Here is a 25768-nt window from a genome sequence, read left to right on the forward strand (position 1 = left end):
ACTAGAAAAATAATAAACTAATGGTATTAAATTTTTTTAGGTTATCGTTTTAATAAGATAGATGTTTAAAAACTAAAATTTTAATATTATTTTGATTGTTATATTTAAAAAATAAAAACTTTTTCTATAAAAATATTTTCTATAAGAGTATAAAAGCATGTCATTTATTTTAAATTCAGAAGAAAATTGTAAAAATGATATTCAAATACAATCCATTAATCTTGTATGTCCAGTATGTAATGTTGGATATATAAACAAAAAAGAATTCTACAATCATTTACGTATCCATACTGGAGATGTACTATTAAAACATATGCAATATTTTAAAAAAGATACAAACAATAGATTAGAAACAGTGCCAAAATATTCGTTATTAAAAAAAAGAGATAATAATTTTTATGAAACTATATTAAGACCTTTTAAATGCCAACAATGCAGTTTAACTTTTGACAGAGCTTCTCAATATGATTATCATCATCGAAGTATACATTTAGGAGAAAAATCTCAGCTTTGTGAAATCTGTGGCAAAAGCTTTTTTCGTAAAGCAGATTTAAGAACCCATTTAAATATTCACTTAGGTACAAATATTTGCATTTGTGAAGTTTGTGGAAGAAAATTTAATCACATATCTAATTTAATTAGACATTGCAGAATGCATGCTGGTAATTGTACTTGAAATTTTTTATAAAATAAAAAATAAATAATGAACAAAATTTTAATTTGAAAATAAATTTCTAGGAATAAAATTATATCCATGTTCCATTTGTGGTAAACGTTTTACTCAGATTAGTTCCCTTGCAAGACACAAACGTATTCATGAAAGGGTAAAAGATGATGTTAAATTTCATTTACAAAATAATTTCAACAATAGTAATTTACAGAAAAAAGATGCAATATATAAGAATAAGGTGATGAACAAATGTGATATTACATAATATCCTTTGAATCTAAGTATATCTTACTGTCAATGTACAGTTTGTTGAAGGTAATGCACCTAGTCAGCAAAAGGTTGTCAAGAGACAACATTATTGTAAAATTTGTGGTGAAAGTTTCAATTTTATCTTTCTCTTAAGAGAGCATGAGAAATCCCATTCAGAAACTTTGGAATGTAAGAATAATAAGATGGTAAGAATTTTGAAAATAAAAAATATGTAAGAATTATGTGTTTTTGATTTATTTCTTTCATTTAGAGTTTTCAGAAAACTATAGAATTTAAAAAACAAACCGAGTATAATGATAATTTTGATTTCTTTGAAAATGAAATAAATATAAAAAAAGTTTTACCATTAGAAACAATTATTTATATCACATCAGAACAGGTAAATATTTTAATATTTATAATCAATATGATTTTAAAATATTTTTACATATATTTAATTTTTTATATGAAAAAAGTTGAAGAAAATTAATTTAGAAAATGTTGAAGACAATAGAAATCACATTTCACAAGAAAATTTATGTGAAACAAAGATTTTAGCAGATGAGGAATTAAATATCTCTCAGAAAGTAACATTTAAGAATGAACAAACTCAATTTGTTCAAGATACTCCACATTTGTCATGTAAATCTAATTGCATAGAAAAAGAAAATGTAACATATGTTTGTCAAGTAGACGAAAATATTCTAAAAAGTAAATTATGTATACAAACATGCGAATTAGACTTACAAAAATCCGAAACGAATTATAATACTTTAATAAATAATTCTGTAAATGTTACTGATATGTTTCAAAAGATAGACCTCTCAGAATCTAATAGCAATGAACATATTAATTCTGATTCAAATATAAATAAAAATCGGGAAATAAATTTAATACAAAGTGGAAAAATATCTGATGATTTAAATGATATAAATAATATTGTAAATCATGATGAATCAATGTTGCGATTAGTACAGACAGAAACAGGAGAACAATTTTACGAATTTTTAATTAACAATTTAGTTGAAAAATTACCGAATACACAATCTGCAAAAAATCATGAGAATAAAGATGATACAAATATAAATGAAGGAAATCATCAAGAGCAAAATATACGAGATGATTTACATAATGACTTAAATTATGTGCAATATGAATTACAAGAGGAAGAAAAAAATTTTGTTACAAATCAAATTTTATTAGACACACAATCTGATTTTGATAAATATGTTGAAACAAATTTCGAAGTATTTGAAAGATTAAATTACGATGACAGTTCCGAACGGTTTCTTGAATTTGTTGAAACAGGACTTGAGAATCAAAGCTCAAAAATTTCAGAATGTAATAAAGAAAGTGAAGAATTCTTACAGTTTCAAAATTTTAATCAAGTTAATGCTCTACAATCAAATGAAGAAAATATTATTAGTAATAATAACAGTAATAATGCAATTATTAAAACCAATGGAAAACAAGAAAAAAATGAAAATGACATTAGTATTAATGAAAAACCAAAGAATGAACAAGATTCAAAAAAAACAAAAACTTTTTTAATAAAATTTCAATGTACAGTATGTGAAAAATCTTTTTCAACTAGTTACAATTATAAACAACATATAGGTACTCATTTTGCAGATCAGCAAAAATTTCATTGTAAAGATTGCAAAATATCTTTTGCTTGGAAATCAACATTAAATAAACATATCGCAAATAATCATAGACCAGATGGTCCACAGAAATTTGCATGTGATATATGTAATAAAATTTATAACACTTCTTCGCAAGTAAATGTGAGTATATTTGAAAATATTTTTTTAAATATTAAGTAATATCATAATAATTGTTTTGGTTTTTGTTTGATAGGAACATGTAAAACGTGATCATTTAAAACAACGAAATCATGTTTGTTCTCAATGCGGTAAATCATTTTTTAAAAAATACGATTTAAAAATACATGGTAGAATTCATACTGATGAACGACCTTATGTCTGTCGCGCTTGTGGAAAAAGATTTCATCATCGAAGTCATATTATTCGACACGAACGGATACATTTTTAGGAAAATATAAGCTTGTCTTTATTTATTCAGGAAACAAAATGTAATAATAATTATAATTTTCTTAAATAAGAAATAATAATAATATATATATATATATATATATATATATATGTACATATCATGTTGTTCTGTTATACTGTTTACAATGTAATATGTATGAATTATTGTAAGCAGTTAATACATATTGTAAAGCATTTAAAATGTTTTATAAATGATTATTTTTTAATAAAAAAGAAAATATTAATTTTTTATTTCTATTTCTTTTTTCTATCCCGAAATAAAAAGATATAGATTGAATTCGTAAGAAAAAATCAATTTCTATTAATCATTATTTCATATAGGTATTTGTGAGAATACATGTTGGTATAATCAAAAGCATTAGTATTTCAATATGGTCGATATGTGTGACAACGTGGTGAATAACATGGAAAACCTGAATATAAAGGAAGAAAAGGCATGAATATAGTTTATTTGATAAAATTTTTAAAATATTTATTTTTAAGTTATAAAATATGTTGACGACTTTCTTTATTCGCAATAATAGAAACTTTTATAATGTTTCTAAAAGGACACATGCTTGGGTTGGTTATAAAGTATATCATCATTATGATTTTAATATCGCTAACATCATGAATTTTTTATTTTTATTTATGTTTTTGTAAAGTATTTGTTATTTTAAAAGGCGTGCCATATTAAGAATAACCACCCATATCTTTAAAATCAATATTCTGATGCAATCTTTTATAGCATTGATCATTGTTGTTTAATTCTATTCTAAATTTATTAATCTCTTGTATTTTTTAAATTTAAAAAATTATAACAAACTTTCCTGTAAAATTTATTGTGTTTTTTGAATTTATAAAAAATTATAACAAGCTTTTTTGGTGAAATTTAATATTTTTTTTCTTCAACTATAGACGAAAATGAAGAAAAAAAAGATTGCCGTTACAGATGAAAAATCTATTTCCGAATTAAATCCTTGGCCAAATTACATTCAGGTATCTACATACTTTTATTTCTATTTTAAATTTTAATTATTTATATTTTAAAATGTTAAAAATTTGAATAATTTATAAGAAATAAATTTAATTAATTCAAGTTAATTTTTATATGATATATATATATATCATATTATATATTATTATTCAATTATTGAATTATGTTCAATTATCTTTTACTAGGATCGTATTATATTGTGGGATAAGCTTAAAGCAGAATATGAAGAATCATTAGCTTCAAAATCAATGACTGATATAAAAGTGATTCTTCCTGATGGAAAGGAAATTATTGCTCAATCTTGGCATACAACACCATATGAAATTGCTAAGAATATTAGTCAAGGTTTAGCAGATAATACTATAATTGCTAAGGTTAATAATGAATTGTGGGATCTTGATAGACCTTTAGAATTTAATTGCAAACTTGAACTTCTTAAATTTGATCATCCAGATGCCCAACAAGTTTTTTGGCATTCCAGTGCTCATATTTTGGGAGAAACTATGGAAAGAGTTTATGGTGGTTGTTTATGTTATGGACCACCAATAGAAAATGGATTTTATTATGATATGTATTTAGATGATAAAGGAATTTCTAATTTAGATTTTCCATTTCTGGAAAGTCTTTATAAAAGTATAGTGAAAGACAAACAACCATTTGAGAGATTAGAAATGACTAAGGAAGACCTTTTAGAGATGTTTAAATATAATGAATTTAAAATTCGAATTATTAATGAAAAAATACATACTCCTACCACTACAGTATATAGATGTGGTCCACTAATTGATTTATGCAGAGGACCACACATTAGACATACTGGAAAAGTTAAAGCTATTAAAATCACCAAAAATTCTTCTACTTATTGGGAAGGAAATGCCAATGCAGAATCTTTACAAAGAGTTTATGGTATTAGTTTTCCAGATACTAAGCAATTAAAAGAATGGGAAAAGTTCCAGGAAGAAGCTGCTAAACGAGATCACAGAAAAATAGGAAAGGAACAAGAATTATTCTTCTTCCATGAACTTTCTCCAGGATCATGTTTCTTTCAACCACGTGGAGCTTATATTTATAATACTTTAGTTGAATTTATTCGTTCTGAATATAGAAAACGAGGTTTTCAAGAGGTAGTCACACCTAATATTTATAATAATAAATTATGGCAAACATCCGGTCATTGGTTGCATTATGCAGAAAATATGTTTTCCTTTGATGTTGAGAAGGAAACTTTTGCACTTAAACCAATGAATTGTCCTGGTCATTGTATGATCTTCGATGTTCGTAATAGATCTTGGCGTGAATTACCGTTAAGAATGGCAGATTTTGGAGTATTACATAGAAATGAAATGTCTGGAGCATTAACTGGATTAACTAGAGTTAGGCGTTTTCAACAAGATGATGCACATATATTCTGCTCGGTTGATCAAATTAAAGATGAAATGATTGGTGCACTTGAATTTTTAAAACACGTATATTCTGTGTTTGGTTTTACATTTAATTTATGTTTATCTACAAGGCCTGAAAAATATTTAGGAGATTTAGAAATGTGGAATCAAGCAGAAAAAGCATTAGCAGAAAGTTTAGATGCATTTGGAGAACAATGGAAAATTAATCCAGAAGATGGTGCATTTTATGGCCCAAAAATTGATATAACAATTATGGATGCACTTAAAAGAGCTCATCAGTGTGCCACTATTCAATTGGATTTCCAATTACCAATTAGATTTAATTTATCTTATGTTAAGTAAGAATACTTTTGAATTCATTTTGATTTTAATTAAAATCTTAAATTACATTATATTTTAATTTAAAATTTTAGCGAAGCTGGAGAAAAAACGAGACCAGTAATTATTCATAGAGCGATTTTGGGTTCTGTAGAAAGAATGATTGCAATTTTAACAGAATCTTATGCTGGAAAATGGCCATTTTGGTTATCTCCGCGGCAAGTAATGGTTATACCAGTAAGTTCTCAGTTTGATGATTATGCCATACAAGTAAAAGATAAACTTTGGAATGATGGATTTATGGCAGAACTTGACACAGATCCAAGTGATACTCTAAATAAAAAAATTAGAAACGCCCAACTTGCTCAGTTTAATTTCATTCTTGGTAAAGAAATATTCTCTATGCAATATTCTACATATTATATAACATATTAAATAACAAAATACTAATTTATTTAATTCTTATATTTTTAGTTGTTGGAGAAAAAGAACTTAATGCTGGTACAGTAAATGTACGAACTAGAGATAATGTGGTACATGGAGAAATTCTTGTTGATGATCTACTTAAAAAATTCCGAATATTCAAAGAAAGAAAAGATAAAAATTGTGAAGAAAATTTTTAGATAAGCTTTGTACGCATAATATTTATTTATTTCTAAATTATAATTTTAATGAAAATAGTTGTAACTTTTAATAGATCTAAAATTACATTTTTTAAATATGTAAAATAATATATAGCAAAAGAATATCATTATATAAAAGATCTATTTCTAAAAAAATTATATAAAAATATATAATTATTAAATTTGCATTCAAATTTCAGCTTAGATCATGTATTTATGCTTGTAAAAATAATTTATAATTTATTATAAAAATCTTCGGTTTTATTGAATAGATCTCTTTCTAAAAAAAAAATGTGAATTTTTTTATTAATATTAATTATAATTTATTCTCTTACTTTGTCAAGTCTTATTTTTTATTTAATTCTTAATCAATAAAAAAATTTTTTGTGGTAAATGATTTTATTCAAAAACTACAATTAATTTTTTATTTTTAATAACAAAAACTGAGCATACATTGTAACTCTAAATGTTCATCTCAACGGCTGTGCTTCATAATTTGCAGATACTGTCAATATATGCATGTTGCTGTAACTGTATTAGTATTTTTTGAGAATAAATTATTGTAAAAAGATTAGATCACATTAACAAAAATGAAAAATTTTTTATTACTAAAACTATTCATTTTCTCATAATAAAAAGATATGAATAAAATTATCTTTTTTTTTTAATAATGAAAATATTGTTTTAATAAAAAATGACTTGTAACTTATAATTTCTTATTAATATCTTTTAATATGGAAAAAAAATAAATAATAAGAAAAAAAATAGAAAGAGAGCCATGTCTTAATTATTTTTGTAAAATAATTTCTAGATTCAAAAAGTAAGAGGCTAATTTTTAACACTTCTTGTTCTATTTGTATTTTTTCTTATTATTTGTTTTTATTTAAAAGTACGTGATATCAATATTAAAGCTATTTCTTGAGCACATCAATTTTATAAAAAAAATAAAAATAAGGAGAATAATAGTAAAATAATAGCAAGAAGAATAGAGATAAAATAAAAATTTTATAAATAAATTTAAATAAGCATTATTTTCATTCGTTGTAAACAAGACACATGTAAATAAGAGTAAATAGCAAGGAATAAAAATTGACTGTTAGTATCATTTCTAAAGTAAAGATATCACTTCCAAGCAAAAAAAGAATAAAATATTAATCATCTTTTGACTAATTTTTGAGGATGCATTTAGCATTTAAAAGATAACACTGATATTCAATTCTTTTCATTATTTTTTTTAATATATTTGTGTTTAAACTACGTCTTTTAAAATGGCGATAATTTTTATACTATCTTTTTCTATTTTCTTTCTTATATATATTTGTTTTTGATGCAGATTATAGAAGAGATATATCAATTTTCTTTCAAAAATACAATATATATTAATCTTTAAAATAAAAAATTTAGATATTACATTTTCAATTTTATAATGTATCTCGCAAAATATAACATATTCTGATATATTGTGTATTGATGCAAACCACTGATATGACTGTTTTACAAATTTAAATAACAAACAAAAACTTGACTTAAAAATAGAATACGAAGGAAATTTTGAAATATTCTATTGAAAAACAACATTATCAAAGATTCATTTATCAAATCTATTTTTTTTAATAATTATATATTTTAATATTAATATTTATGTTTTAAATTGTTAAATCTATATTATATTTTGTCTATGGTACATTCTTAGTTAAAATCATGATTAAAACGAATGCGCATGCCTGAAAATATGGAGCTCTGCTTCCGGTAAGAACAGTAAGCTGCAAGTAGAATTTGCGAGCGTATGTTTGGTTGTTATAAGATGACAGCCATTACTATTTCACCGGCTGCACAGGGAATTATTCAAGTTGTAAATGAAAGTAATTTATGTAAAATTGAAAGGTATGTATTTTCTTGACAATAAAATGTAAATTTATTTTTAATACGATTCCAAAATCTATGTGATTACTATTGATTTCTTCATAGCTTCCTCAATGACACGGCATATAGAGAAGCCATTGAAAATTCCTCAAACTATAATAGCCGATTATGCAGAGAACGACGTTTACGTATGCCTTTCCTCGATTCTCAAACAGGTATTAGTATCATAATTTTTCTATGAAGTTTTTTATATTTATACGATCAATAAGTTTACTCTATAAATTTCCTTATTTAAATGTTTTGAAAGTAACTTAATCTTGTTTTATTGATTTCGCTATTTTTTGTATTTGAAAAAATTTCAATATAAACGAATAAAAATAATTAGAATTATAATTGAAATTGATTATTATAAATATTACGTTAATCTTGAAATTAAAATATATAATTATATCAATCGTATCAATCATAATTGTTGCTGTATAATTTAACTATATAAAATTACAGGTGTAGCACAAAATCATTCTGCATTATTTATGTCTTCAAGAGAAAGGTTACCTGGTTTATTACATGGTCAAATATACACATATCCTAGTAAAAGATGGAGGAAAAAACGGCGACAATATTTAATGCATTATTTGCATCCAAAAAGAGGACCAAGAGGAGATACTGAAGATGGCAATGAAGGTGTAGAGACTGTTACACATGTAAATGATGATAGTAAAGATTCAGTGGCTCTCAAAGGTAATTACATTTATTATTTTTTTATATTTATATTAATAAAATAAATATGTTATAATAAAATATAACAATTATATAATAATTTTATGCAGATGAACATAGTAAAGATGCATGGTACTATGATGAACAAGATATGTTAGATATGGATACATATGAAGAACCTGATGCTGAAAGTGATTATGATTATGAAGAAAGTTATAGCAGTAAAAGAAAAAGAAGAAAACCACGTGGAGGTGGTCATCATCCTGCACGAAATCATCCCTCTTCCACAGATAGCCCTGGGGGTAAACGTACTAAGGTAAATTAATATATTTTTATTATTATTATTATTGTATTATTATGTATATGAATATTTATTATTATATTATGAATATTTTATTTCAATAATGAAAGAAAAAAAAATTGATTCTTTCATACAAATTTCTATTTTTTTATACATGATAAATATTAAATTTATTGTGCATATTTTATTATATAGGGTGGGGGACGCGGGCGCAAAAAAACCAACTATGATGCTGTTGACACTGATAAGCCATTCGTTTGTGACCGTAAGTTTAATCACAGATACAACTACAAATGACCACTTCCTGTTATTAGTTTCATTACAAATATTATTATTAGTTTATCAGTTGTTAATTTTGAATAAGAGAAAAAATTGCATTAAGTTAGAAAATTTGTTACTTTTATTAAATAACTATATTTTTACAATGCCTACGTATTATTTTACAAAATACGCAGAGGTTACTATATGATATAAAATGATGATATAAAATAAATCATTAAAGACTTTAGTTTTGGTTGCCGCATAATTTTACATTTGGGGATGGTGATTGAACTAAATATAATTGAATTTATAACGTGGAAAGGTGCCCTATTAGATTTAAATTAATTTCATATTGATTTTTAATGCTCTTTTAATTAGAAGAATTGATCATTATTGTATTGACTGCTGTTTTCCTTCAAGTTTATAAATTGCAGTATATTACTTAGCATATTCCAGTCCTTATTATATAATTTCTGTATCAAAAACCTTATATTCCATTTCTCTTTTCCTATTTGTCGAAGTATGAAGAGACGTGGTATGATTCATGGATGAAAGGCAAAGATTGAATATACACATTAATAAAATATTTTAAATTTTTACATTTAAAAGAATTTATATTATATTATTTCAGGTTATATGAAATTTTAATGAAGTAATATTACTTTGTCATTCTGTATGTACAAAGATATTCCCCTAAAATCGTTATATTATAATTTATTATTTAATTCGCGTTTTATAAAATCATATTCGCAAATTATAAATCGCGATTAAATATTTAATGTATAGTATTTATATTTATTATGTACTAGTCAAACACATTTTTGTTATATCTATCACATTATGAGATAAAATTATAATAATAGGATTAACGAAGTATCAAAAGTATTTGAAGTATAATTTCACAGAATAAGTAATTTCATTTCGCGCTTGCCCAAACCTTGAAGGAGTATAATAGTCATTACTAATTTGATCGAACTTTTTCCAGACATGAAGTCTATAAATTAACTCGAATGTGCCTGCAATCTGTTTACTTCTTGAAACCACTCCTGTTAGATTAGCAGAAAATAAATCTAAAGACATTTGGTCTCGACTAGTAAGCTTCGATCATTGCGACGAAGAAAAGTCTCACGGTATTCTAAATTTCATATCTCGATCACAACGAGCTTACGAAATTGGCCAAATATCTTCGGACTTCTATACTACCTGCCAATAACAGAGCAAGAATGTACTGGCTCACACTGTAGCGAGCTCATTCTGTAGGAGTATACAAGCATCAAGCCTTGCATCGTATTAGTTTTGCTTCTTGGGCTGGAACTCCTTCACTGCTTGTCCACATATAGATTCGTAGGTGGATAGGGATATGTACTGGTGCGGAAGGTGTGCAAATGCTGTCCCTAATCCGTAAGCTTTTATTCCTAGAATACTTTAACCGCCTCGTTTCTTGAAATTCTTCAAGAACATCTTTTCTATTTTGCTATACGACTATCTCATTCTATCCTATCTTCTATACTTCCTGTGTGATATTTGTTACTGTAAAAGATTTAAGAATAGATTTTTGACGCGGCGGTTAAACAAATACATATCCTCCCATATCGTCCAACCAACTCGTCGACCAAGATTTCTCTTATCATGGACGTTGCATTGGATGGTTTGTGGGAAAACAGTATTTGCACTTTTGCAGTATGCAGCGCACGGTATAAAACCAGACCTGGTCTGGTCTACCATTACGGTCATTCCCACTCTACTTCCTCCGGTGATCCTGCTAAGGAACTAAGTCCCAGTCCTGCCGAAGTTGAACCTAGGAGCGTTGCAGACACCGCTGCTTCGAACCAGCCAGGTTGGAGCCAAAATCAGCTCAGTTTTCTCACTTTCCTTTAAAGAAAAGAAACCCAAAAGAAACAAAAAAAATGCCCTCCCGTTCCTTGTCCTATTAATATCTTTTTTACCTAATGCCTTATGATCTTTGATCTCTGAATCCTAATTCTTGCAACTATTTGTTCATACAACCCTCAACATTTTCCTAATTTGATGGAATTAAATATCTTAATCTTTTCTTCTTTTTCTTCTTCTTCTTTTTTCTCTCTTCTTAATTTACATGTATTGCAAATGCATGTATTGCAAATAATAGCCGTAATAAATTTTTATGTTTTCACTTTTTCCATAGCATTTTTCATGCATATGGAATTTCTTATGCACAATATTTTTTCTTCTACTTCTTTTTATTATTATTATTATTGTTATTATTATATTTTATCGCGTGTCGCGTAGAAATATCATACAGAAATAAATATAACTAAGCCAGTATGATATTTTCGATTATCTTATTTTTTTGAAATATGTATATCGTTTATATGTCATGATATTAGATCGAATATTATGTCTGTCTTTCATTGTGCTAAAAATTTTCAAATCTATTTCTTTGTTTCTTTCATATGTATATATTATTTACGATGTGCTGACTCGAAACAAGTGAGAATAAAGAGAAATACAGCAATCGTTGTGAATGTTTTGCAATAGCATGTTTTTGCAATTCGTATTTCTTTTCTTTCTTTCTTTCTTTTTTTCTTTTTTCTTTCTTTTTTCAAAAAATATTTTCGAACGTTGAAAGTATAAAGAGGCAACGCCATTTTGAAATCAGTAATGCTCCTCGATGCAGTGATTTTTGAATGTTTGATATGTGTGTGCGTTTTATTATTTATTATTTACACAACAAAATAATTGTTTCTTCCATATCTTTCTACAGCATGAAATGATATTTATTATTAATTTTTGATTGTGATATATGTATTATATATTTTTTTATAAATATGATCAATTGTCTGTATTTTTTTTCTTATTTTTTAATTTCTGTTTGCTTGTTTTTTGTTGTTATTGCTTCATTTTGATTCCTAGAGCGATTTTGGCTTCGATTTTTCCTATCGATGAGCGCCTGCAGAGCTTCAACTAAAGAGAAATGCACGGAGAGAAGTTTACTTATATCTTTCTTTCTCTCTCTATCTCTCTCTTTCTTTCTCTCTATCTCTCTTTCTCTCTGTGAATTGCCAAAGTAGTTTATCATGTTGTGTGCTGTATTGTCTGATCTTGGAATATATCCCGACTTCGTTGTATAATTTTGGAATTGCTCTTTTTGGTGATGGAATGCATCGGATTGATATAATATGTGCACCTTGTTACGATTATATATTTGTGTGTATATATGTATATATATATATATAAATATATATATATATATATATATATATAATTATATGTATCTTATAAGTATTATTTCATTTGTTTCCTTATTGTTGTGCCAGTTTCTTTTCATTAAAACATTTGTGATGCATCGAATAATCGATTCTTGTTACATTCAAGATAACAATTTCATGATTTATGGTAAGTGATTGCCTATTGTTGAAAATTTTTCAAATTTTATAAAAATCTAACATTCTCTTTTCATTAACACAAGCACAAAATCTATTCACTGTTCAAAATAATCTCGCATTATGTGGTCTAATTTTTTTTATCTTTATATCTTTTCAAAACTGTTAATAACATAACTTGATCACATTTTGTACAAAAAATTAAATTTAAATATATTTCCTCTTATACAATTGATCGTTATCGGTATTCTGATATTTATTTTCAACCAAAAAATATTGTTCATGATTCATAAAATTTTAATTCTCAAAAATTCAATTTTATTCAATCGAATCGAGCATCTATACAATAGCGCATTCTTCAAAATATTTCAGGAAATATATCTTTCAAAGATTTTGAACAGTCTTTGTTTCTTTGTTGAATCTCTTTATTGTATCTTACCTCTCCTCTCCTCTCTTCAAATCGCCTATTAAAAATCATTATACAAGAACCGGCAATCACTCGTTACAACCATAATCACAAAATTGAATATTATCAAATCGATCGCAATTTAATTTCCGACTAACGGAAGTAAAATCTCGCAACCGAATCGATTATCGTTGTTCGCTATCACAGAAATTGACTCTAAATCATTGTCTCTAAGCCAGTGTGCATGGTCATTAGCTTGTGACGCAAAGCGCAACTGGGTATGTGGTCGGTTTGTGATCAGGTGGTACACGTCGGGGTCGTCAGAATGCTACTTCGTCGAGTACGTCGAGTCCCTCTCCCGCAGCGCCCTCTGCGACCGCTGCGGGAGCATCGGTGCAGCCACAGCCGCAATCGCAACCTGCGCAGCCTCCGTCGCAGCAGTCGCAGCAGCAACAACAACAGCAACCGTCGCAACAGTCGCAGCAACCGTCGCAGCAGCAGCAATTGCCCGCGGTACCGCCGACGGTAGCACCGGCTTCACCTACGATACCGGTCGTGAAGGAAGAACATCTACCGGCTGTGCCTTCTCCAGGGACGGCAGTCCCCTCGCCTTCTTCCGTGAGAGCGGAGGGCCCACCGACGCCAGGGACGAATGAAAAAAAAGCTGGAAAGTCCGCGCAACCGTCCCCGTACTGCGACTTCTGTTTGGGCGATGCTAGGGAAAATAAAAAGACCGGCGGTTCCGAGGAGTTGGTCTCTTGCAGTGATTGCGGTCGCTCAGGTAAGCCAGAGGAAAAGATCAAGCGCAAATATACGCGGAGAATGAATCATAATTGAGGTTATCCCGGTCACCGAGGCCCGTTTCTTGCGTTTTGACGCAACGGGTGTTCCGGTGTTGATGATCGTGATGTATCGTGTTCGTTAGTCGAACGTTAGCAGCCGGAGATGTAGCTCTTCTCGTTTTTCGATGATCTACGCGCTAACGGTTGTGTATGTGGGGACGAATATTTTATCTGGATTGATTAATATCTGACGATATATCTTTTTTTAAAGTCGTTGAATTAGAAGTTGAGAATTCGTATTGGTTATGCGTTTAAGAAAATATTTTGTAAATATATTGTTTTAGCGTTTGATTACTTCTTCGTAGAAGAAATTTAAATGAACTTCCATCTCTTGTCTCTTCCTGAAGAAAATTTGTGGAAAATTATGGATGGATATTATTGTTATTGAGAAAGCCGTATCTTGGCATTCTACTGTTTTTCAGTATTTGCTCATTGTCTTCCTAAATATGAAATTTTATCTATTTATTTTCTTAACAGAGCAACGTATATTTTATATAGAAATATTTCTTATTTTTTTAATAAGCCATTTGTCTAATTATTCCTCTCTAATCTTTCTAGTCCATTTATGCAATTTTAAATACCTTCTTTTTGCAGTCTTCTTATTATCTTATCTCCTTTAAATGATTGAAATTAGCAATCAGTAGGTAAAAAAGTAATATTAATATATAAATTTTTCAAATTGAAATTTTCATCGTCCCCATAAAACACAGTCAGTGGCGTAAATTTTTTTCTGTGTCTTACGATCCGCGACTTGTGTTCATACGGTAAAAACCGAGGAATTATCGCGTTTCTTTGTTGTTTACTCGATCATTCGTTTATGATCGATTAATTATTGTTTATCGTTGAACTATTCAACCTGTTGAAGTATATTTTTTTAGATCCGTATCGTCAAGATCAAGTTTTTTCTTTTCTGTTCGTTTCTACACGAATAGTTGTTATTGTCCATCGTCAATTCGGCGGTTATTGTGCCGTATCGAATGCTATTTTTCATACCGTTAAAGATAGATCGAATTCGATTTATTCGTGAAAATCTAACGAGAAAAAAAAACGATAAAAAAAAATAATAATAATAATAAAATAATAATAATAAAAAAAAAAGAAAACAAAAATGAAAGAAAAATACTATTTTTCGGATTGAGGTTAGGTTGATAAAACTAATTGCTGTGTGACGCGTTCGGAATCATCGTATTTCATGTGTGCAATAATTAAAAAAAAAAGAAATATCGATTATCTACACGGTTTCTCTGATGGACAAAAATAAAAAAAGAGAGAGGGGGAGAGAAAGGGAGGAAAGAATATGAATGATTACGAGCTTTATGTACACTAGTCAAAGAAAAGCAAAAACATCACTTTGTCAATGGTGCAATTTGTCGCATCTGAGTAATAGGAATTTTCGGCGAAATTCCTTTACTGCATGGATCAACTGTGATTTATTGTGTAATTCAATGATTAGTTTTTAAGAGATAATAAAAATTTTTACGAAAGAAAGAGACAAAAAGAAAAAGAAAACAAGTGAAAAAATAAAAAAAAGATTAATTATGTACAAAAATTAATTCAAGATAAACGAATCTCACTCTGGATATTTAAGGAAAAAAAAAAAAAAAAAAGGAAGGGAAAATAAATAAAAAAATAAAAAAGAAGAAAAACAAAAATCGTCGATGAGAATAAATAGTCAGGTACAATTTACGAAGTTATATGTGAAAATTTCCAAAAAATGTTTTAAATGTTTGAATATTTAAGGAAAAAAAAAAAAAATAGAAAAAAGAGATAAAAGAGAAGAAAAATAAAAAAATTCCTGTTGCACAGTATCACTAAAGCACATATTGAAGAAGATGTATTTGTGTTCTCTGTTTGACTATAGTGTAATCGCGTGTTTTTTTTAAATATTATTTCGATTATAAAAATTAAAAATAAAAAAAAAAGACTCAATAAAAAACGAGGCTTGTCGCGAAAATTGTTCGTTCTACAAGATCGCGAAATTTTAAGAGAGCTTACACGAAAACGATACGATATACAATATATATTATATATATATATATATATACTTTATATTATTGATATTATCCAGCACAGTGAATCGTTTAACGAAAGCAACAATATTTATATATAGTGAAACGAAAAAAGAGGATCGACCACATTTTTTCGATACTTCTACACTTTTTCAAATCTGTAAATATTCTTTTTTATTTTGCGTTTTTCGAGTGTTTCTATTTATAGAATATATTATCATAGAATACCACACATAAGAGCGCAGCACATATAATGCTAGTAAACTAAAATTATTATTGTTCAAAATATTCGATTAAAGAAATCGATTAAAGAAACAAAAAAAAAATATTCATTTTTATGATATTATGATCATAATTCGTTATTATATAATTTTTTTCAACATTATCTTTGCTACCGATATCATGTATTTTTCTTGAAAAAGAAAATTGATTTTTTACATAAATGTAGCAATTTTTTTTTAAATTGCATCAATTAATTCAATTATCCATTACATTTCTAATGTAATAATATAAATAAGATATGTCTTTTTAATGATTAGAAAAAACTATAATTTTGATTTAAAAAAATAAGTTTTTCTTTCACTTATCGGTTCTTTTTTTTTTCTTTTTCAAATTTTTTTTCGTGTAGACATTCCATATAAAAATCTGCTGCTCTTAAAATCTTCCGTTTCGTTCTGGGCATTAATCGTTTCCGTCTCATGTTGCAAATGTAATACGTAATATAGTAATCGCCTTTTTACCATTTGTAATCGTTATCAAATGACGAGCATATTTATTGCATACGTAGAGGGAGAAGAAAACAAGTGACAACATATGCAAGTATGTATAGAAAGAAAAAGAGTGTAAAATTCTTTCTTTTTTTTTTTCCAAACGAGTTTCTCCAGTCTTTAGGCAGGATTTTTTGATGATATGTCGTGTTTTAACGATAAAAGAAAAAAAAAAACAAAAAAGGAATAAAGATATATCACGTAATCTTAGAGATTTGATAATAGCTTAGTTTTGTACAAGCTTTGATATTCATACAAGAAAATATTGTTCGAACGCTAGAAAATTAACAGGAGAGAGAGAAAAAAAAAAAAAAAAAGGGAAAAATAAGAAAAAATCGTCGTTTTATTACTTGTATAATATTTCACGATTTTTCGTTCTAGCGGAGGTCGTCGTTGTCGTCATTCGCGTATTAAGTCATCAAATTCAATCCCCACTTCTGAATGGTACTGCAATCCGCGTGTTCATTTTTCATAATAAGTAGCTGGTTTCTAACGCTAAAGTTATATTATTATCATAGATTTATGATAATCGATGCAAGCGAGTTGTAACGTATGCACGTGTACTCGATACTTTCCCTTGTTACCTTACGTCTGACATATAAACAAGCGCAGCGGGTAGATGGCTAATTTCACGATGCGTCTGATTTAACCGACCGAAAATGCACAGCGCAAAAATACATACATACATACAGGAATTCCCTAGGATTATCATCTGTGAATGTTATACACGCAGTTTTTTTCTATTCTGCTGCAGCATTGTTGATGGCAGTTTCTCGATTTTTACCAAAAAATTAGGAAAAAAAAAAAAAAAAAAACGGGAAAAAGATAGGAAAAATAGAGGAAAGAAAGATATATATAAAAAAAAGAAAAAAGAATGAAGAGGAGAAATAAGATATGTTATAATATGGCGAGAGGTCTTTTAGGTTAACTTTATATAATTTACAATTAGTAGCGCTCATATGACGAGAAAAATAAATCCGAAGATGAATCACTATCGTATCTTGATGAACCCTTCTATTTATTGTATTAAGAGAGATTCACACACATGGTATAAGAGAGGGAGAGAGAGAGAGAGAGAAAGAAAGAAGAAAAATGATGAAAGATTAAAAAAGTAATTACGAGTATGAAAGCATGCAGAAATAGTTCCTCCTTGTTATATAAAAAAAAAAAAAAAAAAATGATCGAAGACTTGTTATTAGGCAATTTTAATTAAGCAATACCCATGAGGCTTACAAATCTAGTATTTAAGTAACGCTAGTTATATATAAATATATATATTATATATATATTATATATATCAAATGTGATATGTTATATGAGTATATATGTTGTGTGCACGCGCGAGTGTGAGTATGTACATGTGAACAGAAATACTCGTACACTCGCATGTGCACGTGCGCGAAAGGAAAGAGAGCATAAATGAGAAAAAAAAAAAAGAAAAATAGTATGAAAGGGATGAAAGAGTGTGATAATATGAAAAAAAAAGTGTGTAGAAATTAATGAGAGAAGAGAGTGTGCTGGTTCGTGACGTTTATATTGTGCTGCGCAAGAAAGAACGTGAACTATTCCAAGGTACGCACCGCTATTACTTACCACCTTACTATTCCAAATAAAATAACAATATGTTCAAGAGGCGACATCAAAAAAAAAAAAAAAAAAAATACAATCGCAGATATCATGAAATAAAACATTCTGTGCGGAAATATAACAGAACGTATCATTATTCCGGACGTTTTTAGTGCTGAGGAAAGGTGAAAGTTATGATTCTTTGTGATAAATCATATAAAATATAATTGCACGCGTTTCTTGAGCAATCGAAAAAAAAAAAAAAAAAAAGAAGAAAATATTAGATTTGATTTGGAATTTTAACAAATACTTCTATTCGAAAATTTGAAAATGGTACGAAAAAAAAAAAAAATATTCGAAACGAAATGATAGCTTGGAGTTCACTGTTCTTCGGCACAAGATAAATGTCCTAGCACCTTTCTACTCGTCCAAAATATCCTATTCCGTCCCATATGCGTTTTCCATGACCTAGCTACGTTCTTGTTATAGGGCATCCGACTTGTTTGCAATTCACAGCGAACATGATCGTTTCTGTTCGCAAGTACAGGTGGCAGTGTATCGAATGCAAATGCTGTTCCATTTGTGGCACTTCTGACAACGATGTGAGTATTCATTACCATTTTTCCCTTTACGTGACGAAACAAAGAACAATTCACTTACTCTAACTATTTTGATTTCTTCTCTTTGACTATGAAAAATAATAATTCAATATCTTTTATTTTTGTATATTAATATTAATATTTCTTGTATCTTGTTTCATAATTTATTAATTTTAAATTAATTCTTTGTTACTAATCAAAATATTTTCAATATATTATATATATATGTTTTTTCAAAATATTATATATTATATATTATATTATTTTAAAAATTTGTTGATTAATTAATCATAATCAAAATAGTTTGAGAAAAATGATACAGAAATTATTAATAATTTAATATTTTTTTAAACTATTAAACTTTTAAATTTTTACAATGCATTGCTAATGTTTTCTATAAAAGAAAACAAAAAATCTTATTATTTATGATTATAAAAAATAAACAATGAATAATTTGAACAAATAAATCTTAGGATAATTGTTATCGTAAAGGAAAGATAGTAAATTAATGCAACGATTGCGAATAACTTCACTCAGTTAGGTATCGTTGCAATCTTAATTAATTATTTCGCGAACCAAACTAGGATCAGCTGCTGTTCTGTGACGACTGTGATCGTGGATACCACATGTATTGTCTGTCTCCACCTCTTGCATCTCCTCCCGAGGGCTCCTGGTCTTGCCGTCTGTGCATAGCAGAGTTTCATCGCCGTGATTGAGAATCTTTTATCTCGTAGATAAGTGATGAATTTTATCTATTTGCTGTGGTGCAGTGGCCATTTTTGAATTAGGAGAGTATTCATAAGTACATTTCCCCTTTTTATAGTATTATGATAAACGCAGATGTACTTTCAATATTTGAAGACTTCTGTTTTTCTTTTTTTGATTTTTATAAGAAAATCTATTAACAATGTTGGCAGCATTAATATTCCTTTTTTTCTTTATTTGATTTAAGCTCTATTAAATAAGATAAAATATTATGAAATATTTGTAGTATATACGCTATGTTAGATTATCTCAGGCACTGGTGATCTCAGAAAATTAAAAGTATGGTAATTATGTATTTATAATTTTAATGAGCTAGCGTTTATCAATAGATGTACGAAAATATAAGGGTTGGCTTAATGTTTTTATGAAAACGGACTAACAGTCACTTTAAGCTCATCATTAAAGTTAGTGGGATTAATGGAATAATCTTGGTCAAGGACTTTAATAAAGATTGTCGAACAATGTCATATTTTATAATTGAAACAAAAGAATTTTTATATTTTCGATTGATTTTAGAAAGACGTATTTATGAAGACTATTATTATTATAGAAATTAGTTTGACAATTGTGAAAATCGACAAATACTCTCCTAGTTCTCCGGGCCAATTTATTTTTAGCCATTGACATTCGAAGTTCGGTTGCTTTTAGGATTTCAAAACTGCTTACACATATTTCAAACGATTTTGGAGATCTCAAATTTTAATAATCTCTTTAGCTCCTTGCTATCAAACTTGGTCCAATCCAAGATTTATGAAAGATGCAAAAATAAGAAAAAAAAATTGATATTCTAGAAAAAACATGATATTGATAACATCTGTTTCATAAATAGTGATGAATAGGACTATCTGTTTATCTGTATGTATCATGATACTAAAGCTTTTACATTTAATGACACAGCCATTAGTAGCAGTATAATTATGACATACAAACTTGCAGTACAGCAGAAAATTATATTCTATATGCCCTTTATTGTTTTAGCTCAGTATTTTTATATTTTATATATTGAATGTACTTAATTTAAGATACCATGGTGATATTTGGTACTCATTGATGTAATTTTTTTTTTATTTAGTAATTTTAAGGTCGCTTAACGACATGGAATTGTGTATTAGATGTCATAAAAATTAATCTATAAAGATTTTTGAGTTTAAACCAATTACTGGTGAATTTACATTTTATATTGCTTATTTTTAACACTGTATGCAAATTTAAATAAATATTAGTATACAACTGAATCACTAATTTTAGACAGTCTTATTGTGTGCCATGAATATTTTCTGAGTGCAGGAACATAATATATAATGATAGAACTTCTTTGGGTGCTATATTTCAGGGATTAGTTCCCTTTTGAACATTTTAGGATAACTTTATAAGATTGAAAGTCATGTCTTTGACCAAGGAAAATTATATTCTATAATTATAATAAATAATATATATATATACACATACATACATACATATATATATATATATTTGCGAAAGTGTAATGTAAGGTATACATAAGTAAAATACAAACAATACTCAAAACAAATATAAGTTTTTTTACAAAAACAGGATTTATATAAATCTATAATTATGTGTACTCATTTTTGTATTGTCCTACAAGCAAGTATCTGATAAAATATTAAACAAAGGTACTTTAATTCCCATAATTTGTTATAATATATGTCAATCAATTTCTACTAAAATATCAGATAGAGATTTTCGCTGAAGATCAGGCACTGTAGCATCCTTTGCTGGATAACCAACTGGCAGTAGTACAACAAGCTTTTCATTAGAAGGACGTCCAAGAAGGTTGCGGATGGCAGGTCCACAATTTAAAGGAGTAGAAGTCAGAGTTACCAAACCTGCATACTAGTTTTAAAATTCATATATTATTCATCCATATTATTCATAGATATACATTATAAGAAATCATAGTATTATAACAATATTACCTGTATAGCGGTGATGAGAATACCACAAGCAATACATGTGCTCATTTCGTTATAATAATGAATTTTCTTTTTTCCATTTGGTAAAATTCCATAAATTTGTTTAAATACAAGCAACAAATAAGGAGCGGTAGTCAGGTATTCTTTAATCCAATTTGTTCTTAATGGAAGTAAGTCAGTTGTCCACTTTACTCCCATTCTTTTTTTATAATTTATTTCTTCTTCGCTTTCAACAATATAACGTATTTGTTCTTTTATCTTCTGATTTGACACCGCTACGAATGTCCATGGTTCTGTATGTGCACCACTAGGCGCAGTGCCTAAAACAGACTCAGATGTATAAAAAGTTTTGTGAACGTAATAACATGATATTGTACCTGCAGCTTTTATTATCTCATATATGACTTCTTTTGGTACAGGGTCAGAACTGAAAAATCTTATAGTTCTTCTAGCAGTTACTATTTTATAAAACTCAGAAGCTTGACAGAATAACTCCATTTCAGAAGGTCTTTTATATTCATAAGGAATATGTTTTAAATCTTTTGGTAATGCAGATTCTTCACTATCTTCTGTTTCTTGATTAGTTTCTAGAATTTGTAATTTTTAATTTTATTGAAAAAATATAATGTTTAATTAGTATCTATTAAAATTATATAGAATAAAAATTAATTTTATATAAAATTACATTAATTTTGTAATTTCAATAGATTGTAATATTTCTAACAATTATTATTTTAAAAATTTATATTTTGATAGATAATAATTAATATTATTTACCTTTTAATTGCTTTATGATATTTGAAATATCAAAATTTTGTTTATTTTTTTCAATAAATATAGCGTCCTTTTTCAATATTTTATAAAATAATTTTAAAAAAATATAGGCTACAATAGTAATTAACACGTGGTACCAGTATTTCGTCCAAAATGGAAAAAGTTCAGTAAGCATTCTTAATAAAAATTTAATATTTATTTCGAAAACGAAGATTGAGTATTATATTCAATTGTTTTGACGATTCAAGACAATGTAAGTAACGATATGTGTTACAACAAGAGTAGGATATATCTGACCTACAATATCTAAGTTATCGCGTTAAACAGATGATGTATCCCATTATTATTATATACTAATACATAGATTTACATATTCATGAATTTTTCATCAATCATTTACAGTACAACGAAGTATTTAAGTACTTGTATTTTAACATATACATGATATGCTTAATAAGTTTCTAATTTTTTAAATGTGAAAAGCACTAATTATAATTTTTATCATATATAATTAGCAAGTATTTGAAGTTGTCTTTTGTACCTTCTGTCTTAGAAAAAGAGAATATTATCTATCGAAACATATAGTAAATCTTTAAGCAATACATGAAAACGATTTAATTATTCAGCGTAAAAAAGACTCAGGCTATTAAAAAAAATTAATTCATCGACGCTGGCTTTAGACAATGACTTTTATTAACATCTTACTATTGTTAAAGACTTGTTATTACAAATAAAGTCACTGTTTACTTTTAATAATTTTTATTTATTACAATCAATATAATCTATTTTTTTCCTCTATATTTGATTATATATAAGGTAAGCATTCCTGTTTTTGCTTTTTTTAATTTTATGTAAGTATATTTAATAATAAAAAAAAAAATTATGATTTTTTTCTAAAAATATTTTAGCGAAAACACAAGATCATTTTTATCGTTACAGTCGGTAATCTGTTGACAATACTGACGCACCAACCGAAAGCAGTCGGTATTATACTTGCGCGTTGTGGATGCGCAGTATCGAAACGTGCGTGTCTTCGTTGTCCGTCAACGCGGACGCGAGAAAATCGGTGGCAATCATGTAAAAATCCGGTGTCAACATTATTTCTCGGGTCCTTCATGTATTTTTCGTGATCATCCAAACAATCGGTATTCTTATATATACGAGAAATACGCGATTCCATCTTGACGATTGTGAATACATACTATAGATAGACATACGTTTTGCGACGAACAAGAGGATCATCGACCCGCACATTTCGCGAGATGTGTTTTCGCTGAGTAAGAACGAGTGTTGCATTGTGACTGACATCAAAATTTAATGAGCAACAGGGACATGGAGAACACCATGCAACCGCCACTTCCACCGCCACCCCCACCCTCGGAAATCCTTGAGAATACCAGCACGGAACACACGGTCACCCACGTCTTGACATTTGGTACGTTACATTCTTATTTCTTTCATGTTTCGACACGGTTCTATAGAATGATAATTTCATTTATCTTTTGATAGTCTGATAACGTACAATTGATTATCGTTTCAAATTGTTGATAACATTTTTTACGACGTACTCGCTGTCATCAAGCAAATTTTGATTGCATACATGACGCAAATATATTTCGGAGAACGTGTATGAATGTTTTTGTAACATTAAGAATGATAATTTTCATTTTTCTTTAGAAATATATGTTGTGTTTAAAAAAGACTTGTTTTAAATTTCCATTTGTATTAAATGTCATTCAATTAATCTATAGAAAACATTAAATTAAACTTGTAGTATAAAGCTTGAAATTTAAAATTGCTTGTCATATTATGATATATTGTTAAATGTCAAAATATCTTTGATATGACATAAACTTTTAATATTGTTATATTTTATATATTAATATAATTAATTTTAATAAACAATAAAGTTATCAAAATATACTTAATAGAAGAAAAAATAAAAATATGTATTCAAATGAAACAATAATTTATTTTAAAAAATTAAATTATAAAAGTATTTGATATTAAGTATTTGAATATTATATAATTGATTTATAAACAAATATATAAATGGTATTTTCAAATTATTTCCATATTTCATAGTTAATTTGAATTTTAAATTATATATATTTTATGTCATAATTTATTTTTGTTTCCTTAAATAAAGTCAGTATAGTATATAGGATTAATAGCATTTGAAAGCTCTAAAAATAGAGCGTCGCTTCTGAAATTTCTGATATTAACACATTGGCCTTCATTCTCTCTTTTCTGAGAATAAAGGAAGAATTTGAATGCAAGGTTCCCAAAGAACAAAAATGACATGCATATGTGAACTTCTAAATTTAGTGGCTTACCAACCAGAAGATGGTAGCCTTTTAAGCGAGCAATATTGGATATTCTTTGTTGGTTGATGAAACAGAACAATGTAATCGTGGTAGTGAAATGTTTATTGGCCTTTGTTGACATATATGATAGATTTTAAAATAAACTTGTTGACCTTTCTTAATTAGTTTTCTGCAATATATATTATATATGTACCTATTATATAACTAATTAATAATTAATTAATAATTTTGATTAGTATGTAACTGCATTTTATTTTATTGATTTATTAAAAATACTTTCTAATTACTTACTATGCATGAAATAAATATTACATAATATGGTTGTTTTATAAAAGTTTTAAGAAAATTATTTTATTTGAATAAAATAAAATTTTATTATATTTATTATTTTTAAGACAATTTATTTATATTTTTATTAAAAAAATATAAATAAAAATATAACAATATAAAAAAATATTATATAAAATATTTTTTATTGTATAAAATAATAAATATTTCTTTAATTATGAAATGATATCTTAATTTTTTGTTTTGTTTAATACTTTTTAAATAAAAAAATGGATAAATTAGAAGCATTTAATATCATAATTATGAAAATAACAATAATACAAAGTTATTATATTTATATTTTCATTGGATATTTCATTCTAATAGTTTTAATTACAAAATTAAAATCGTGATTATGAAAGTTTAAACTTAAATAATTTATTCATGAAAATATATCCAATTATATCTAGATTCTTCGTATCTTGTAGTTTACAATATAAAAGCATTAATTATGTTTATGTTAACTGGATATAGAAAATTAAACTCATATTTAGATTTTGTTATGTACGTTACACGATGGTTTTATCGATGGAATAGATATTTTATTTATCGACAATCGATATTTATCTTATAATGTAGTTGAGTATTTAAACTGTAGAGCAATTTATATCAATTATATTTATATCTTTGT

The 25768-nt window shown here is 27.2% G+C and overlaps 5 protein-coding genes across 10 annotated transcripts in view; 4 read left to right on the forward strand and 1 right to left on the reverse strand.

Annotated features, from left to right (window-relative positions):
- Nucleotides 1-145: 145 nt before the first annotated feature.
- Nucleotides 146-3218, forward strand: LOC100578559 (zinc finger protein 724-like; the record flags this gene model as incomplete). The annotated part of the gene is made up of 6 exons (XM_026442360.1): nt 146-662; nt 739-908; nt 976-1125; nt 1191-1319; nt 1396-2706; nt 2780-3218. Coding segments are annotated over 6 exons (2472 nt in total), but the record flags the coding sequence as incomplete, so codon positions are not given.
- Nucleotides 3219-3293: 75 nt separating this feature from the next.
- LOC412200 (threonine--tRNA ligase, cytoplasmic) lies at nt 3294-6902 on the forward strand. 3 transcript variants are annotated; one of them, XM_006559657.3, is made up of 5 exons: nt 3294-3428; nt 3892-3972; nt 4156-5711; nt 5787-6076; nt 6166-6902. In XM_006559657.3, exons 1-5 carry the CDS (start codon nt 3366-3368, stop codon nt 6312-6314), a joined length of 2139 nt encoding a protein of 712 aa, XP_006559720.1. In that variant the 5' UTR covers nt 3294-3365; the 3' UTR covers nt 6315-6902. The 3 variants fall into 3 exon arrangements, with proteins under 3 accessions (XP_006559720.1, XP_006559719.1, XP_026298059.1); XM_006559656.3 differs by having other exon boundaries at nt 3345-3555; XM_026442274.1 differs by having other exon boundaries at nt 3360-3567.
- A 1139-nt stretch (nt 6903-8041) lies between these two features.
- Nucleotides 8042-21010, forward strand: LOC411629 (zinc finger protein ubi-d4 A). Of its 2 annotated transcripts, XM_395098.7 has the most exons (9): nt 8042-8198; nt 8283-8392; nt 8682-8918; nt 9008-9213; nt 9394-9463; nt 11141-11296; nt 13529-14008; nt 18901-19013; nt 19595-21010. In XM_395098.7, the coding sequence occupies exons 1-9, from the start codon at nt 8101-8103 to the stop codon at nt 19724-19726; spliced, it is 1602 nt and encodes a 533-aa protein (XP_395098.4). In that variant the 5' UTR covers nt 8042-8100; the 3' UTR covers nt 19727-21010. The 2 variants fall into 2 exon arrangements, with proteins under 2 accessions (XP_395098.4, XP_026298162.1); XM_026442377.1 differs by lacking the exon at nt 11141-11296.
- Nucleotides 21011-21293: 283 nt separating this feature from the next.
- On the reverse strand, nt 21294-23169 carry LOC413740 (iodotyrosine deiodinase 1). Of its 2 annotated transcripts, XM_397179.7 has the most exons (4): nt 22487-23156; nt 22087-22296; nt 21713-22029; nt 21294-21629 (listed from the first exon to the last, which is right to left on the reverse strand). In XM_397179.7, exons 1-4 carry the CDS (start codon nt 22656-22658, stop codon nt 21444-21446), a joined length of 885 nt encoding a protein of 294 aa, XP_397179.2. In that variant the 5' UTR covers nt 22659-23156; the 3' UTR covers nt 21294-21443. The 2 variants fall into 2 exon arrangements, with proteins under 2 accessions (XP_397179.2, XP_006559721.1); XM_006559658.3 differs by having other exon boundaries at nt 21713-22296; nt 22487-23169.
- Nucleotides 23170-23294: 125 nt separating this feature from the next.
- Nucleotides 23295-25768, forward strand: part of LOC411630 (ribosomal protein S6 kinase alpha-5) — a 42773-nt gene continuing 40299 nt past the window's right edge. For both annotated transcript variants that reach the window (XM_006559660.3, XM_006559662.3), the window contains exon 1: nt 23295-23918. Coding sequence is in view for 1 of the 2 variants with exons in the window: in XM_006559662.3 (XP_006559725.1) it covers nt 23801-23918 (118 nt within the window). In the remaining variant the exon portion in view is untranslated. The remainder of the gene's footprint in view (nt 23919-25768) is intronic.

The sequence above is a fragment of the Apis mellifera genome, linkage group LG8 (genome assembly GCF_003254395.2).
Source record: "Apis mellifera strain DH4 linkage group LG8, Amel_HAv3.1, whole genome shotgun sequence".
NCBI lineage: Eukaryota > Metazoa > Arthropoda > Insecta > Hymenoptera > Apidae > Apis > Apis mellifera.

What these genes read in the sequence shown, in the direction of transcription:
- LOC413740 (XM_006559658.3), bottom strand. Translation starts at nt 22,658, where the DNA reads ATGCTTACTGAACTTTTTCCATTTTGGACGAAATACTGGTACCACGTG. An exon ending in TATCATAAAGCAATTAAAAG is followed by an intron (nt 22,297 to 22,486) that starts GTAAATAATATT and finishes TACAAATTCTAG; the next exon opens with AAACTAATCAAGAAACAGAA. An exon ending in TTCTCATCACCGCTATACAG is followed by an intron (nt 21,630 to 21,712) that starts GTAATATTGTTA and finishes TTTTAAAACTAG; the next exon opens with TATGCAGGTTTGGTAACTCT.
- LOC411629 (XM_395098.7), top strand. Translation starts at nt 8,101, where the DNA reads ATGTTTGGTTGTTATAAGATGACAGCCATTACTATTTCACCGGCTGCA. An exon ending in CTGGGGGTAAACGTACTAAG is followed by an intron (nt 9,214 to 9,393) that starts GTAAATTAATAT and finishes TTTATTATATAG; the next exon opens with GGTGGGGGACGCGGGCGCAA. An exon ending in CGCTGCTTCGAACCAGCCAG is followed by an intron (nt 11,297 to 13,528) that starts GTTGGAGCCAAA and finishes GTTTGTGATCAG; the next exon opens with GTGGTACACGTCGGGGTCGT.
- LOC412200 (XM_026442274.1), top strand. Translation starts at nt 3,487, where the DNA reads ATGTTGACGACTTTCTTTATTCGCAATAATAGAAACTTTTATAATGTT. An exon ending in ATGCTTGGGTTGGTTATAAA is followed by an intron (nt 3,568 to 3,891) that starts GTATATCATCAT and finishes CTTCAACTATAG; the next exon opens with ACGAAAATGAAGAAAAAAAA. An exon ending in TCAGTTTAATTTCATTCTTG is followed by an intron (nt 6,077 to 6,165) that starts GTAAAGAAATAT and finishes TTATATTTTTAG; the next exon opens with TTGTTGGAGAAAAAGAACTT.